We start from the raw sequence: 15,100 nt of genomic DNA, 5'->3' as shown, positions 1-15,100 counted from the left end.
AACTCTACAGTAGGCCAACTCAGTTCAATACAGAAACTGTGGAACCATTGGACAACTCCGGTGGGCATGTCCAACTCCAGAGCCACAGCAAATGCAAGCTTTATCACATTTCACTTCCTGAATTAGGTCAAAGGCCACTTCATGTATCCAAAAGCCATTTAGATCAATGGACTTTAGTCTAAGACTAATTGATCAAGTGCCATGGAGAGAGGCAACTGGTAGTTAGTATGACCTTTGTAGATTAGTTGTGTCCTCCCAGTCTGTGCGGGTGATGGTGATGATGGTGTTCTAGTGTACCGCCCCATGTAGGAAAAGTCCTTTTCAGCAGAAAGAGGGAGTTATGTGTAAGCATAATTGGCCAGGAGTTTTTCCTTACCATGTTTCATGACCAGTAAACACTCTGGACCTTAGTTATATCATATTACTAGGAATTACCCAGAATACTTCAGGCCCTACTTGTTCCTGGTCAGATCCTGTGACCAGGAAATATTCCTGGGCCTATAGGCATAAACAGGTTACCAGAGGAGGCTGGTGGAAGGAGCTATAGGAGGACAGGCTAATTGTAAAAGATGAATGGAATAAATGGCATGGTATGAAACCCATAATATGGAAACCACGTTTGACTCCATTTCATTTATTCCATTTCAACCATTACAATGACAGTCCTCCTATAGCTCCTCCCGCCAGCATCTTCTGCAGTATACAAATCTGTGTTTTTATACATTAATTCTCCTCATTTAACTTACTACAACTGTACACACCTCTACCGTACAAACCAAAGAAACATTCTGTTCTACAAACCAAAAATACATCTATCTTACACAGATATACACACAACACAGGTATTTTTGTGACGGCCTATGTTTTGAAGAACTGAGAGAAATGCACTGCCATGTGCAGTGGGGCAAAATAGTATTTAGTCAGCCACCAATTGTGCAAGTTCTCCCACTTAAAAAGATGAGAGAGGCCTGTAATTTCCATCATAAGTACACTTCAACTATGACCGACAAAATGAGAATCACATTGTAGGATTTTTAATGAATTTATTTGCAAATGATGGTGGAAAATAAGTATTTGGTCACCTACAAACGAGCAAGATTTCTGGCTCTCACAGACCTGTAACTTCTTCTTTAAGAGGCTCCTCTGTCCTCCACTCGTTACCTGTATTAATGGCACCTGTTTGAACTTGTTATCAGTATAAAAGACACCTGTCCACAACCTCAAACAGTCACACTCCAAACTCCACTATGGCCAAGACCAAAGAGCTGTCAAAGGACACCAGAAACAAAATTGTAGACCTGCACCAGATTGGAAAGACTGAATCTGCAATAGGTAAGCAGCTTGGTTTGAAGAAATCAACTGTGGGAGCAATTATTAGGAAATGGAAGACATACAAGACCACTGATAACCTCCCTCGATCTGTGGCTCCACGCAAGATCTCACCCCGTGCGGTCAAAATGATCACAAGAACGGTGAGCAAAAATCCCAGAACCACGTGGGGGGACCTAGTGAATGACCTGCAGAGAGCTGGGACCAAAGTAACAAAGCCTACCATCAGTAACACACTATGCCGCCAGGGACTCAAATCCTGCAGTGCCAGACGTGTCCCCCTGCTTAAGGCAGTACATGTCCAGGCCCGTCTGAAGTTTGCTACAGATCATTTGGATGATCCAGAAGAATATTGGGAGAATGTCATATGGTCAGATGAAACCAAAATATAACTTTTTGGTAAAAACTCAACTCGTCGTGTTTGGAGGACAAAGAATGCTGAGTTGCATCCAAAGAACACCATACCTACTGTGAAGCATGGGGGTGGAAACATCATGCTTTGGGGCTGTTTTTCTGCAAAGGGACTAGGACGACTGATGTGTAAAGGAAAGAATGAATGGGGCCATGTATCGTGAGATGTATCATGAGATTTTGAGTGAAAACCTCCTTCCATCAGCAAGGGCATTGAAGATGAAACGTGGCTGGGTCTTTCAGCATGACAATGATCCCAAACACACCGTCCGGGCAACGAAGGAGTGGCTTCGTAAGAAGCATTTCAAGGTCCTGGAGTGGCCTAGCCAGTCTCCAGATCTCAACCCCATAGAAAATCTTTGGAGTGAGTTGAAAGTCCGTGTTGCCCAGCAACAGCCCCAAAACATCACTGCTCTAGAGGAGATCTGCATGGAGCAATGGGCCAAAATACCAGCAACCGTGTGTGAAAACCTTGTGAAGACGTTTGACCTCTGTCATTGCCAACAAAGGGTATATAACAGTATTGAGATAAACTTTTGTTATTAACCAAATACTTATTTTCCACAATAATTTGCAAATAAATTAATTAAAAATCCTACAATGTGATTTTCTGTATTTTTTTTCTCATTTTGTCTGTCATGGTTGAAGTGTACCTATGATGAAAATTACAGGCCTCTCTCATATTTTTAAGTGGGAGAACTTGCACAATTGGTGGCTGACTAAATACTTTTTTGCCCCACTGTATGTAACCATATTGTGTATATTTCTTAATTAGCGATATAATGTAGAGTTGAACAGTTATTATCCTTAATATGGGTTAATATGGTAACTGTAGAATAAGCTGGTTACATCGTTGTTGCTTTTTTTATTCTGATAGCTAGCTGTGCTGTTGTTTGCTCATGTCAAGGCCCAGAATTCTAATCTACAACATCCTTTGATCACATTGTCAAAACAGAAATAAAGTGATTGATTGGGTTATAGAAAAGAGAGCGATAGGCAGAGCGAGAGAGATTCAGGATAGTATGGCATTAAGGACCAGGTTGTTAAAAGCATTAAGAAGTAACATAATGTCACAATGTAGTATAATATTACAAGTTACTAACGTAACAAAACAATGATAACTATCGTGGCTATGCATGCAAATGCGCAATTCAAAGAGCAAATCACACACAAAACCGGACAAAATGATAAACAATAGTAAATCAACAACGTACAAACAGGCTTTGACCAATGATTTTTGGTGAAAAAAAAGTTGTTAACACTTCATATAGCAAGCAATATAAAAAAGATGCTTGTACATTCCTGCTATAGTCGTTATACAAAATACATCTCTGATATTATTGCATTGCTTTTCATACAATAGGGTGACAAGCACCGTTCATCCATTCAACTCTATCGATTAAGGGCTTCTGTTTGGAGAGTTTAATATATCGATATCTAAATATACTCAATCAAATCAGTCAATCTATATACAGGACATACCACACACACCTCGTTTGATGAACGTATGTGTTTGCGTGTCCTTCTCTACCTATGAAATCCACACATTCTAGGGTTGCATAGACATGCAGTGCCTTCAGAAAGTATTCATACCCCTTGACTTATTCCACATTTGTTGTTACAACCTGAATTCAAAATGGACTAAATCATATTTATTTCTCACCCATCTACACACAATGTCCCATAATGACAAAGTGAAAACATGGTTTAGATATTTTTGACTTGTCCTTGCCGATGACAAGCACACCAATAACATGATGCAGCCACCACCATGATGAAAAATATGAAGAGTGGTACTCAGTGGTGTGTGGTGTCAGATTTGCCCTAAACCCAACACTGTGTATTCAGGACTAAAGTTTTACTTCAGTGCCTTATTGAAAGCAGGATGTATGTTTTGGAATATTTTTATTCTGTAAAGGCTTCCTTCTTTTCACTCTGTTATTTAGATTAGTATTGTGGAGTAACTACAATGTTGTTTATCCATCCTCAGTTTTCTCAAAGGGATATTCAATGTCTGCTTTTTTTTGGCATCTACCAATAGGTGCCCTTCATTGCGAGGCATTGGAAAACCTCCCTGGTCTTTGTGTTTGAATCTGTGTTTGAAATTCGCTGCTCGACTGAGAGACCTTACAGTTAACTGTATGTGTGGGGTACAGCGATGTGGTAGTCATTCAGAAATCATGTTAACCTGTTACTCCTACCCCCTACTTTTTCGAACATTCTGTTAAAAATCGCGCAACATTTCAGCGCCCTGCTGCTCATGCCAGGAATATAGTATATGCATATGATTAGTACGTGTGGATAGAAAACACTCAGACGTTTATAAAACTGGTTAAATCACGGCTGTGACTATAACAGAACGTGCGTTTCATCGAAAAGCGCAGGAAAATCTGATCACTGAAAATGGAAATATATATCCATCCGCCACTTTAACCCATTGATAAAGGCGAACCACAATAAATGGGGCTGAGGTTGCAATACCTACAGCTTCCACACGATGTCAACAGTCTTGTCATTTGCCTAGGCTTTGTTTCTTGGTCAAATGAAGAAGAGACAAGCCATTTGTTCAGGTCTCCGACCAGATATTTTGGTTGAGATTTACCCGGACATTATTTCCAGACGGACAGCTAAAGAATATACATCGCCTCGTGATCAATTTGATCGCTTATTAACGTGTACTAATACCTAAAGTTGCATTACAAAAGTATTTCGAAGTGTTTTGTGAAAGTTTATCGTCAACTTTTTTAATTTAAAAAAATTACGTGACGTTATAAGACGCTATTTTTTTTCGTTTATCACACAGTCTTCATAGATCGATATCTAGGCTATATATGGACCGATTTAATCGAAAGACCCAATAGTGATTATGGGACATCTAGGAGTGCCAACAAAGAAGATGGTCAAAGGTAATGAATGTTTGATATTTTATTTGTGCGGTTTGTGTAGCGACGACTATGCTAATTATTTTGTTTACGTCCCCTGCGGGTCTTTTGGGGTGTTACATGCTATCAGATAATAGCTTCTCATGCTTTCGCCGAAAAGCATTTTAAAAATCTGACTCGTTGCCTGGATTCACAACGAGTGTAGCTTTAATTCAATAGCCTGCATGTGTATTTTAATGAACGTTTGAGTTTTAACTAGTACTATTAGCATTTAGCGTAGCGCATTTGCATTTCCAGATGTCTAGATGGGACGCCTGCGTGTCAGGTAGGAGCAAGAGGTTAAACCCTATTATTGTCCATGCATTATGTTACTTGTTAAGCAAATGTTTACTCCTGAACTTATTTAGACTTGCCATAACAAAAGGCTTTGAATACTTTTTGACTCAAGACATTTCAGCTTTTAAATTTTTATTAATTTGTAAAAATGTCTAAAAACGTCATTCCACTTTGACATTATGGGGTATTGTGTGACAGTGACACAACATCTCAATTTAATCAACTTTAAATTCAGGCTGTAACACAACAAAACGTGTAAAAGTAGAGGTGTGAATACTTTCTGAAGGCACTTGTATGATCATTAGAGCGTATCCAATCAGCTATGCTGGCCTGGTAAAAGGTGGTTGTTTTATTAATCTAGCACGCATTCCTTAAATGTATTAAAATAAACAGAGAGTTTAAAAATTAAGTGAACTCTGCCCAATGACTTTAAAACCCAGGACAGGATTGGCTAGAGAGGCAAAGTGTCTACAGAGGCAAGTTCTGTAGCTGACCACATAGAAACCAGCAGCAGAAAGGTTACAGTTGTGTGTGTGTGTGTGTGTGTGTGTGTGTGTGTGTGTGTGTGTGTGTGTGTGTGTGTGTGTGTGTGTGTGTGTGTGTGTGTGTGTGTGTGTGTGTGTGTGTGTGTGTGTGTGTGTGTGTGTGTGTGTGTGTGTGTGTGTGTGTGTGTGCATGCTTGCCTGTGTTAGTGTTTGTGTGTGCAAGCATGTGCATGAGTGTGTGTTGTATATTGAGGCCCAGAAGTCTTGCGTGGTAGTGCGTCTTCTGATAGAGATATGAGTGCATTGTTAAAGCAGAGAGCAAAAGAGCTGTGGAGGGAGGCTAGTGCCTGGACACCCACACTCCAGTCCACAGCAAACACACAGGAAGCAGCAGGCAGAGGACCAGAACAATCTGCCTGTGTATGAGTGTGTGTGTGTGTGTGTGTGTGTGTGTGTGTGTGTGTGTGTGTGTGTGTGTGTGTGTGTGTGTGTGTGTGTGTGTGTGTGTGTGTGTGTGTGTGTGTGAGGAGCTCGTTCACACACACGTCTCTATGGGGCAACACAATCCCTTCCGCCCCCACAAATGTCCTTATCCACACTCCCCCCCCACAGGCTAGTCTATACTGTGTGTGTAGAGGGGCCAGGCCAGTAGGGGCATTATGCTGTGTTTTCAGAGCAGGCGCCACTGTAGAGCCAGAGTGGCCAGGAGCAAGGTGAGGGCCATGGGTAGAGACAGGCGGGCAGGGGGGCACCCTGCACCTCTCACCCTCACCACCGGGGGAGCACGATCTCCTGGGTTACTGCCTACAGCCTTATCATTGTTGGACCCCCCTGGTCGACCATCAGTGACTGGAGGAGAGAGGGAGGGAAAGGGAGAGGAAGAGAGGGACAGAGAGAGGACAAGATAAGTCAAGGTAAGACATACACAGTTGTTTTTAACTTTGTCAATCACCAGCTGTCATTCCCTAACCTTAGTTGAATGGAAGTGTAATGAGTAATTGAAATGTAATGTAGGCCTCTATGCAACCACACACACCTATACAAACATACTGTACATAACCCCATCCCTCCCCCCAACTCCACCACACACACTGATTGAGGGGTGACTAGCTGTCTAATCTCCAGCACTTAATGATGGACAGCCCTCAGAATGTCATTACTGCCAATCACAGATAAATCAGCCTGATTTTTTTTTTTTTTTTGGGGGCAGACCGTGCACCAGCCACCGAGTCCATCCTGGTCTCACACACACACACACACACACACACACACACACACACACACACACACACACACACACACACACACACACACACACACACACACACACACACACACACACACACGTTCCACTTTCCTGCTGACATCAGCTCATTGTGAGCCAAAGCTGTCTGAATGAAGAGTTCTCTCTCAAATGCCCTAATCCCTCACTTCATTTATTTTCCTTTCAAGTAACACTTCCCCTCTTCCTCTCAATGTTTGTCCATTCTCAACGTCTCTCACCTCTCACCTTTCCTTTTATCCCCGTCTCCATCTCATGTCTTTACATCCCTCTCCTGATCGCTCCTTTCTATCCTCGAGTGACGGAAAACAAAAAGGCGGGATATGAGAGATCGATGTGCGGGAACCCTGACGAAACTACGTCGGCGAGTACCGCACCCTCCGTTCTAACGGCAAACGTACAATCAGTGGAGAACGAACTGGACGAGCTTCGTTTGTGAATATCCTATCAACGGGACCTTTCGTAGCTGTATATTTACCACCACAAACTGATGCTGGCACTAAAACTGCACTAAACGAGCTGTATAGGCCTTTAAGAAAACAAGAAAATGCTCATCCAGAGGTGGCGCTCCTAGTGGCCGGTGAATTTAATACAGGAAAACTGAAATCCGTCTTTGCTCATTTCTACCAGCATGTCACGTGTGCAACTAAAGGCAAGAAAACTCTAGATCACCTTTACTCCACACACAGAATCACATACAAAGCTCTCCCTCGCTCTCCATTTTGAAATTCTGACCATAACTCTATCCTTCTAATTCCTCCTTACAAGCGAAAACAGGAAGTACTAATGGTGCGTTCAATGCAGAAGTGGTTCAATGAAGTGGCTGCTAAGCTACAGCACTGTTTCGCGAGCGCAGACCGGAATATGTTCCCGGGATTTATCAGATGGCATTGAGGAGTTTACCACATCATTAACCAGCTTTATTAAAACTTCTTGTAACTAGGGGGCAGTATTTTCATTTTTGGAAAAATAACATTCCCAATGTAAACGGGCTAATTTGTCAGGACAAGATGCTAGAATATGCATATAATTGACAGCTTAGGATAGAAAACACTCTAAAGTTTCCAAAACTGTAAGATTTTTGTCTGTGAGTATAACAGAACTGATATTGCAGGCGGAAGCCTGAGAAAAATCCAATCCGGAAGTGAATCATGTTTTGAAAGCTCTGCGTTCCGATGCTTCCCTATTGAGCAGTGAAGGGGCTATCAACCAGATTCCTTTTTCTACGTATTCCCCAAGGTGTCTACAGCATTTTGACGTAGTTTTACGCATTTATGTTGAAGAATGAGCGTAAGTGACTATATTGCGTAAGTGGTCACCTGATGGCTCTCAGAATGACTCTTGCGTAAAATACAGAGGTAGCCATTTTTCCTCTCGGTCCTACTGAAAAGCCAATTGTCCCGGTGGATATATTATCGAATAGATATTAGAAAAACACCTTGATGATTGATTATAAACAACGTTTGCCATGTTTCTGTCGATATTATGGAGCTAATTTGGAATATTTTTCGCCGTTTTCGTGACCCAATTTCCCGTCGAAAAACGTTCGGAGCTATTTCGCAGCAAAAATTATATTTTTGGAAAAAAGGAACATTTGCTATCTAACTGGGAGTCTCGTGAGTGAAAACATCTGAAGCTCATCAAAGGTAAACTATTTAATTTGATTGCTTTTCTGATTTTCAGACCAGGTTGCCTGGCTAGCTAGGCAGACTGCTTGGCATTGATAAACTTACACAAATGCTTGTCTTGCTTTGTCTGTAAAGCATATTTTCAAAATCTGAGATGACAGGGTGATTAACAAAAGGCTAAGCTGTGTTTCAACATATTTCACTTGTGATTTCATGAATCTGAATATTTTCTATTAAAATGTATGTCAGTTGCGTTATGCTAATTAGTGTCAGATGATGATTACGCTCACGGACCCGGGATGGGTAGTATCAAGTGGTTTGAGCGCATTGACACTAATCCGGCCACTTATAAGAAATCCCGCTACGCCCTCCAATGAACCATCGAACAGGCAAAGCGTCAATACAGGACTAAGATCGAATCCTACTACACCAGCTCTGACACTCGCAAACAATCACGAATTACAAAGGGAAAACCAGCCATAAGATGCCCAGTGACATGAGCCTACCAGACGAGCTAAATACCTGCCATGCTGTCGTCAAGGTAAGCAACACAGAACCCTGCATGATAGCACCAGCTGTTCTGGACAACTGTGTGATCTTGCTCTCTGTCGCCGATGTGAATAAGAATTTTAAACAGGTTAACATTCACAAGGCCGTACAGTCAAACGGATTACCAGGATGCATACTCAGAACATGCACTGACCAGCTGACAAGTGTCTTCACTGACATTTTCAAACTCTCCCTGACCCAGCCTACATGTTTCAAGCAGACCATCATAGTTCCAAGAACGCCAAGGTAGCCTGTCTAAATAACTATCGCCCCATAGCACTCACATCTTTATCCATGAAATGCTTTGAAAGGATGGTCATCTCTCACATCAACACCATCATCCCACACACCCTGGACCTACTCCAATTCGCATACCGCCCCAACAGATCCACAGACGACGCAATCTCTAAAGCACTCCACACTGCCCTTTTAACACCTAGACAAGAGGAACACCTATGTGCAAATGCTTTTTATTGAGTACAGCTCAGCATTCAACACCATAGTGCCATCCAAGCTCATCACTAAGCTAACAACCCTGGGACCCTCCTTCTGCAACTGGATTCTGGACTTCCTGACAGGCTGCCCCAGGTGGTGAGGATAGGCAACAATACATCCGCCACACTGACCCTCAGCACGTGGACCCCTCAGGGGTGCGTGCCTAATCCCCTCCTGTACTTCTTGTTCACCCACAACCGCGTGGCCGCACACAACTCCACGATCATTAAGTTTGCCGAAAACACAATGGTGGAAGGCCTGAACACCGATGACGATTAGACAGCCTATAGGGAGGAGGTCAGAGTCCTGTCAGAATGGTGCCAGAACAACAACCTATCCCTCAACGTCAGCAAGACAAAGGAGCTGATTGTGAACTACAGGAAACGGAGGGCCAAGCAAGCCCCCATTCACATTGACAGAGCTGTAGTGAAGCGGGTCGAGAGCTTCAAGTTTCTCTGTGTCCTTATCTCTAAGGATCTATCACGGCCCACTCACACAAACACAATCGTGAAGAGGGCACAACAATTCCTCTTCCCCCTCAGGAGGCTGAAAAGATTTGGCATGAGCCCTCAGACCCTTAAAAAGTTCTACAGCTGAACTATTAAGAGCATCTTGACTGGCTGCATCAGCACTTGGTATGGCAACTGCTTGGCATCCGATCGCAAGGCTTTACAGAGGGTAGAGTGTACAGCCCAGTACATCACTGGGACCAAGCAGTGACAGAGGAAGGCCCTAAAAATGTTCAAAGACTCCCGCCCTAAAAATTGTCAGACTCCAACCACCCAAGTCATAGACTGTTCTCTCTGCTACCGCACGGCAACGGTACTGATGCACCAAGTCTGGAACCAACTGGTACCTGAACATCTTCTCTGCCAAAGCCAAAAGACTGTTAAATAGTTAACCAAATAGCTACCCGGGCTATCTGCATTGAACCTTTTTGCACTAACTTGTTTGTCTCGTCACATACCTCTGCTGCTACTGTTTATGGTCCTTCTGTGGCTCAGTTGGTAGAGCATGGCGCTTGTAACGCCAGGGTAGTGGGTTCGATTCCCGGGACCACCCATACGTAGAATGTATGCACACATGACTGTAAGTCGCTTTGGATAAAAGCGTCAGCTAAATGGCATATATTATTATTATATTATTTATTGTCAGTCACTTTATTCCTAATTAAATCTACATGTCTGCCTCAATGACCTCATACCCCTGCATATCATCTCAGTACTGGTACACAGCCAAGTTATCGTCACTCATTGTGTGTTTATTATTACTTTTATTAGTACGTGTTTCACTTTTCTATTATTGCTCTATTTTTATTTCTCTCTGCATCGTTGGGAAGGGCCCATAAGTAAGCATTTGTTTACAAGGCATGTGACAAATAAAATGTGATTCGATTTGAAATCCTTAGTATCAGTAGGTTATTTAGCATCTGTGGGTTGTTTAAACCTTAGCATCTGTGGGGTATTTAAACATTAGCATCTGCATGTTTGTCACAGAAGCTGAGGGTTGGAGAGAGGAGGGAAATTAAGCTAAAGTGCCAATGGTTATTGTTCCCTTTGAACACAATTGACAAAGATCGACAAAGCCATCACTTATCCCCAATCAGACTGCTGCCGTTGTTTCTACTAGAATAAATGGGATGTATCTGGTTAGGAGGCTGAAAGAGAAGACACTTCAATATCAGCCATGGGCCTGAGCATCATAAGGCACTACACATAAAGATAACTACAAAGACAAAGGAATGTTTTTCACAATATTCCATCTTTCTTTTTTCTCATTTTCCTTCCGCTTCTCCTCTCTCAACACGCTCTCTCTTTCTCTCTACCCCTCTCTGTCCTCTATCGTTCTCTCTCTCATCATCTTGTATTGATGACGTAGTCTACACATTGATCCTATTTGTGTGCATGTGTGTGTGTACAGTAACAATCAACAATCAAGTTTGGACACACCTACTCATTCAAGGGTTTTTCTTCATCTTGACGATTTTCTGCATTGTAGAATAATAGTGAAGACATCAAAACTATGAAATAACACACATGGAATCATGTAGTAACCAAAAATTGCTAAACAAATCAAAATATATTTTAGGTAGTAGCTACCCTTTGCACTCTTTGCCTTCTCTCAAACAGCTTCGCATGGAATGCTTTTCAACAGTCTTGTAGGAGTTCCCACATATGCTGAGCACTTGTTGGCTACTTTTCCTTCACTATGCGGCCCAACTCATCCCAAACCATCTCAATTGGGTTGAGGTCCGGTGATTGTGGAGGCCAGGTCATCTGATGCAGCACTCCATCACTCTCCTTCTTGGTCAAATAGCCATTACACAGCCTGGAGGCGTGTTGGGTCATTTTCCTGTTGAAAAATTAGTTATTGTCCCATGAACACAAGGAGTCATGTGGTTTTAATCTGATTGTCAAACAAATCACTTCAAAAAGTAGGTTATCAACAGAGAAAGCATACAAGCGTGCGAAACAGAGCCACTCTTTCTTACTGTATGTAGCCCATGTATCTGATGCTGTCTGGCCAAAAAGAGTATGACATGCCATAATCTATTTGGCCAGACAGCATCAGATACATTGGCTACACATACATGTCCTCTGCCTCAAAGATGATGTCAGAATAATCAAAGCACCCGTGTCTTCCCCTAGAGTCTAAGAGCCCGGGATGTGTTTCTACTAAGATAACATATGGATTTTTTTTTAAAGCTGGTCATTTCAAGGATCATTTAGCTATTTGTTTTAGGACCCCTGTAGGTATTACAAAAAACATACAAAATGTATTTGATGAAACATTGAATTTGGCATTAGCCCATAGAAATGCATTGAATAACAGATTCACTACATGGAAAAACAGATATACTTCCTTTTGAGAAAATGTTGGACTGTTTTTGAGTGCTTTTTGTACTGTGGAATTACCCATACTTGGAAATGACCTATTCACTCAAGCAGACATTTTTTTGATATATTTTTTTATGTCCAGCTCATGAGGCCCCTTGATGATGTAAGGCCTAAGGCAATTGCCTCTTCTGCCTAATGGTAAGTCCACCAGCGAGTAACCACATTCCACTGGGAAATCAATTTGAGGTACAAGGTTATGGTTTAGCATACACATTTAGTGTGTGTATTTTTGTGTGTGTGCATACGTGTGTGTATGCAACATCCAACCAGAGGAATAGAGTTAGCTGTACTACTGTGTATTCTGTGTGCAAACTTTTCCCATCTTTCCCATCAGAGGTGAGAGACCCCTCAATATACCCATTACTCTCACAGTGGAAATAACTGTTTCTCTCCTCCTCTCCCTTTCCTTTTTCTCTTTCAGAGCATTCATCATTTCATCCCTCTATATGAAACATGCTCAGGTCACTGAAAGGGCAGATTTATACCTGCAGAGCATTGCTAGTTTGCACACTCATGTGCAAACGTGATTGCACACACACGCGCGTACACACACACATATGTACAATTCAAACAAACACACATGCACGCACACACACACACACACACACACACACACACACACACACACAGACACACACACACACACACACACACACACACACACACACACACACACACACACACACACACACACACACACACACACACACACACACACACACACACACACACACACACACACACACACACAAGCACATTGCCTTCCCAGTCAAGTCATACAAGTGAGGGCATAGCCATGAACCCCAGTGCACAAAGAAGCAGTCGAAAGGTTAAAGTCTGGTCTGGTGCTGAAAACAGACAGACCTTCACTTCCTCTCTCTTTCTCCGTTCCTCTTTTGCTCCCTCTCTTCTTTTCCCTCTTCCTCTCTTTCATTCAGTCACCCTTGTCTCTCTTTCTCCACTTCTACCTCTCTCCTTCTTTCTCTATTTCCTGTTAATTCTCTCCTTCAGCTGAGCTCCACAACTAAAGCCTCTTAGGGGGCTTCTGTCTAAGAAAGGCTGAGGGAGGAAATTGTGAATTCCTCTTGAAGTAATGGATGTTTGATTTGAGTTGCCAAACGTCGCTTCAGGAGAACATGTGTAGAATATGAGAGATACAACACATTAATATCAAAAGGAGAAAAGTAAACTATAAAAACTTTGAGGTATAAGAGGTAATCATGAATGTGTTATGAGTTATTGTAACTTCAGGGATGAACATGTCAGGTGAAAGCTCAGTGAAAACAATACAGACGATATTAATGCTATGGAGAGAGGGAGAAAGAGAGATAGGAAGTCAAGATAGTTAGAGGTAGTGTGTGGCTCAGTTGGTAGAGCGTGATGCTTGCAACAACAGGGTTGTTGGTTCAATTCCCACAGGGGACCAGTATGTAAAAATTAAAAAATGTATCCACTCACTAAATCGCTCTGAATAAGAGTGTCTTGATAAATGACTAAAATGTTTTTAAAAAAAGAGAAAAAACCAAGGCTGAAATGTATTTTATATTGAATAACCTTGATGCTTTGGCAACACACATATTTTTATTTTACCAGGCAAGTCAGTTAAGAACAAATTCTTATTTTCAATGACGGCCTAGGAACAGTGGGTTAACTGCCTGTTCAGGGGCAGAACAACAGACTTGTACCTTGTCAGCTCAGGGGCTTGAACTTGCAACCTTCCGGTTGCTAGTCCACCGCTCTAACCACCAGGCTACCCTGCCGCCCCCACATAGCGTGTGAAATGATTGCTTTGGCAACACAAGTATCTTTGTTATGCCAATAAAGCATTTTAAATTAAATGTAATTGGAAGAGGGAGAGAGAGAGAGAGATGATAATGGTTATCTTAAGAGGCTAACAGATAGGGCAGGACTCAGCTGGCTCATCGGTCTCGCTCTAAAATCCTTCTAATGAGGATGGAGAGAGGGAGAAAGAGAGAGATAGCGGGAGAGACGGGTGGTTTCAGAGAAGGAGTGGAGACCAGGACTCCTTGCTAAGATTCAATCTGGCGTTTCAGCAGGGGGCTGAATAAATGCATCATCACTAGTGAGCCACAAACAACAACCACCCCAACTGATACCATTATGGCTGTGTTTACACAGGCAGCTCAATTCTGATCTTTTTCCACTAATTGGTATTTTGACCAATCACATATCTTTTCACATCATATCTTTTTCAGAGCAGATCTGATTGGTCAAAAGACCAATTTGTGAAAAAAATATCAGAATTGGACTGCCTGTGTAAACGCAGAGGACTGAGACATTATTAGGCAATGTTTACTCAGGCAGTCCAATTCAGATCTTTTGCCAATTATTTTCATGTCTGATACCTATATGAGCTTTCCCCAAAAACATTCAACAGCAAAAAAACATGGAATACCACCTCTATGTGAATCTGAATCCTGATACAAACCTGATCCCCCATATGCAACCTCTGTCTGGACACTCAGATTACATTTTTTTCCTCTGAAGTGTTTTTTATGCACATGACCTGCTGCGGCTACCATGACAACCACCCAAAATCTAAAGGAACAGTGAAAGGAAATGAGCATTGCATCTGTGTGCTACTGTACTTCAGAGGCTACATCAGTGTGACTGCGCAAACCTGATATGGTTCACATGTAAAACTGAGTGTGATGAACTTCAATTCCATGTTGTCTCCGTGCTGCTGAGCTGATTTTTGCAACATGCCAGACTTTGTGCTTTTGACTTTAAATAACTGTTTAATTATTTATTAATTCATTTTTTACCTTTATTTTAGTAGGCAAGT

At 42.1% G+C, this 15,100-nt stretch overlaps 1 protein-coding gene across 4 annotated transcripts in view; it reads right to left on the bottom strand.

The window, feature by feature from the left end:
• Nucleotides 1-6,055: 6,055 nt before the first annotated feature.
• Nucleotides 6,056-15,100, bottom strand: part of LOC118395198 (glypican-5-like) — a 291,682-nt gene continuing 282,637 nt past the window's right edge. For 3 of the 4 annotated variants that reach the window (XM_052463594.1, XM_052463595.1, XM_052463596.1), the window contains one exon: nucleotides 6,056-6,292. In XM_052463594.1, the coding sequence (XP_052319554.1) occupies nucleotides 6,114-6,292 (179 nt within the window). In that variant the 3' untranslated portion in view covers nucleotides 6,056-6,113. The remainder of the gene's footprint in view (nucleotides 6,293-15,100) is intronic. The other variant, XM_052463598.1, reaches the window with a different exon arrangement.

Source organism: Oncorhynchus keta, chromosome 15 (genome assembly GCF_023373465.1).
Source record: "Oncorhynchus keta strain PuntledgeMale-10-30-2019 chromosome 15, Oket_V2, whole genome shotgun sequence".
NCBI classification, from domain to species: domain Eukaryota; kingdom Metazoa; phylum Chordata; class Actinopteri; order Salmoniformes; family Salmonidae; genus Oncorhynchus; species Oncorhynchus keta.
Note: the sequence above shows the minus strand (reverse complement) of the source record. Positions and strands in the feature narration are given on the sequence as shown.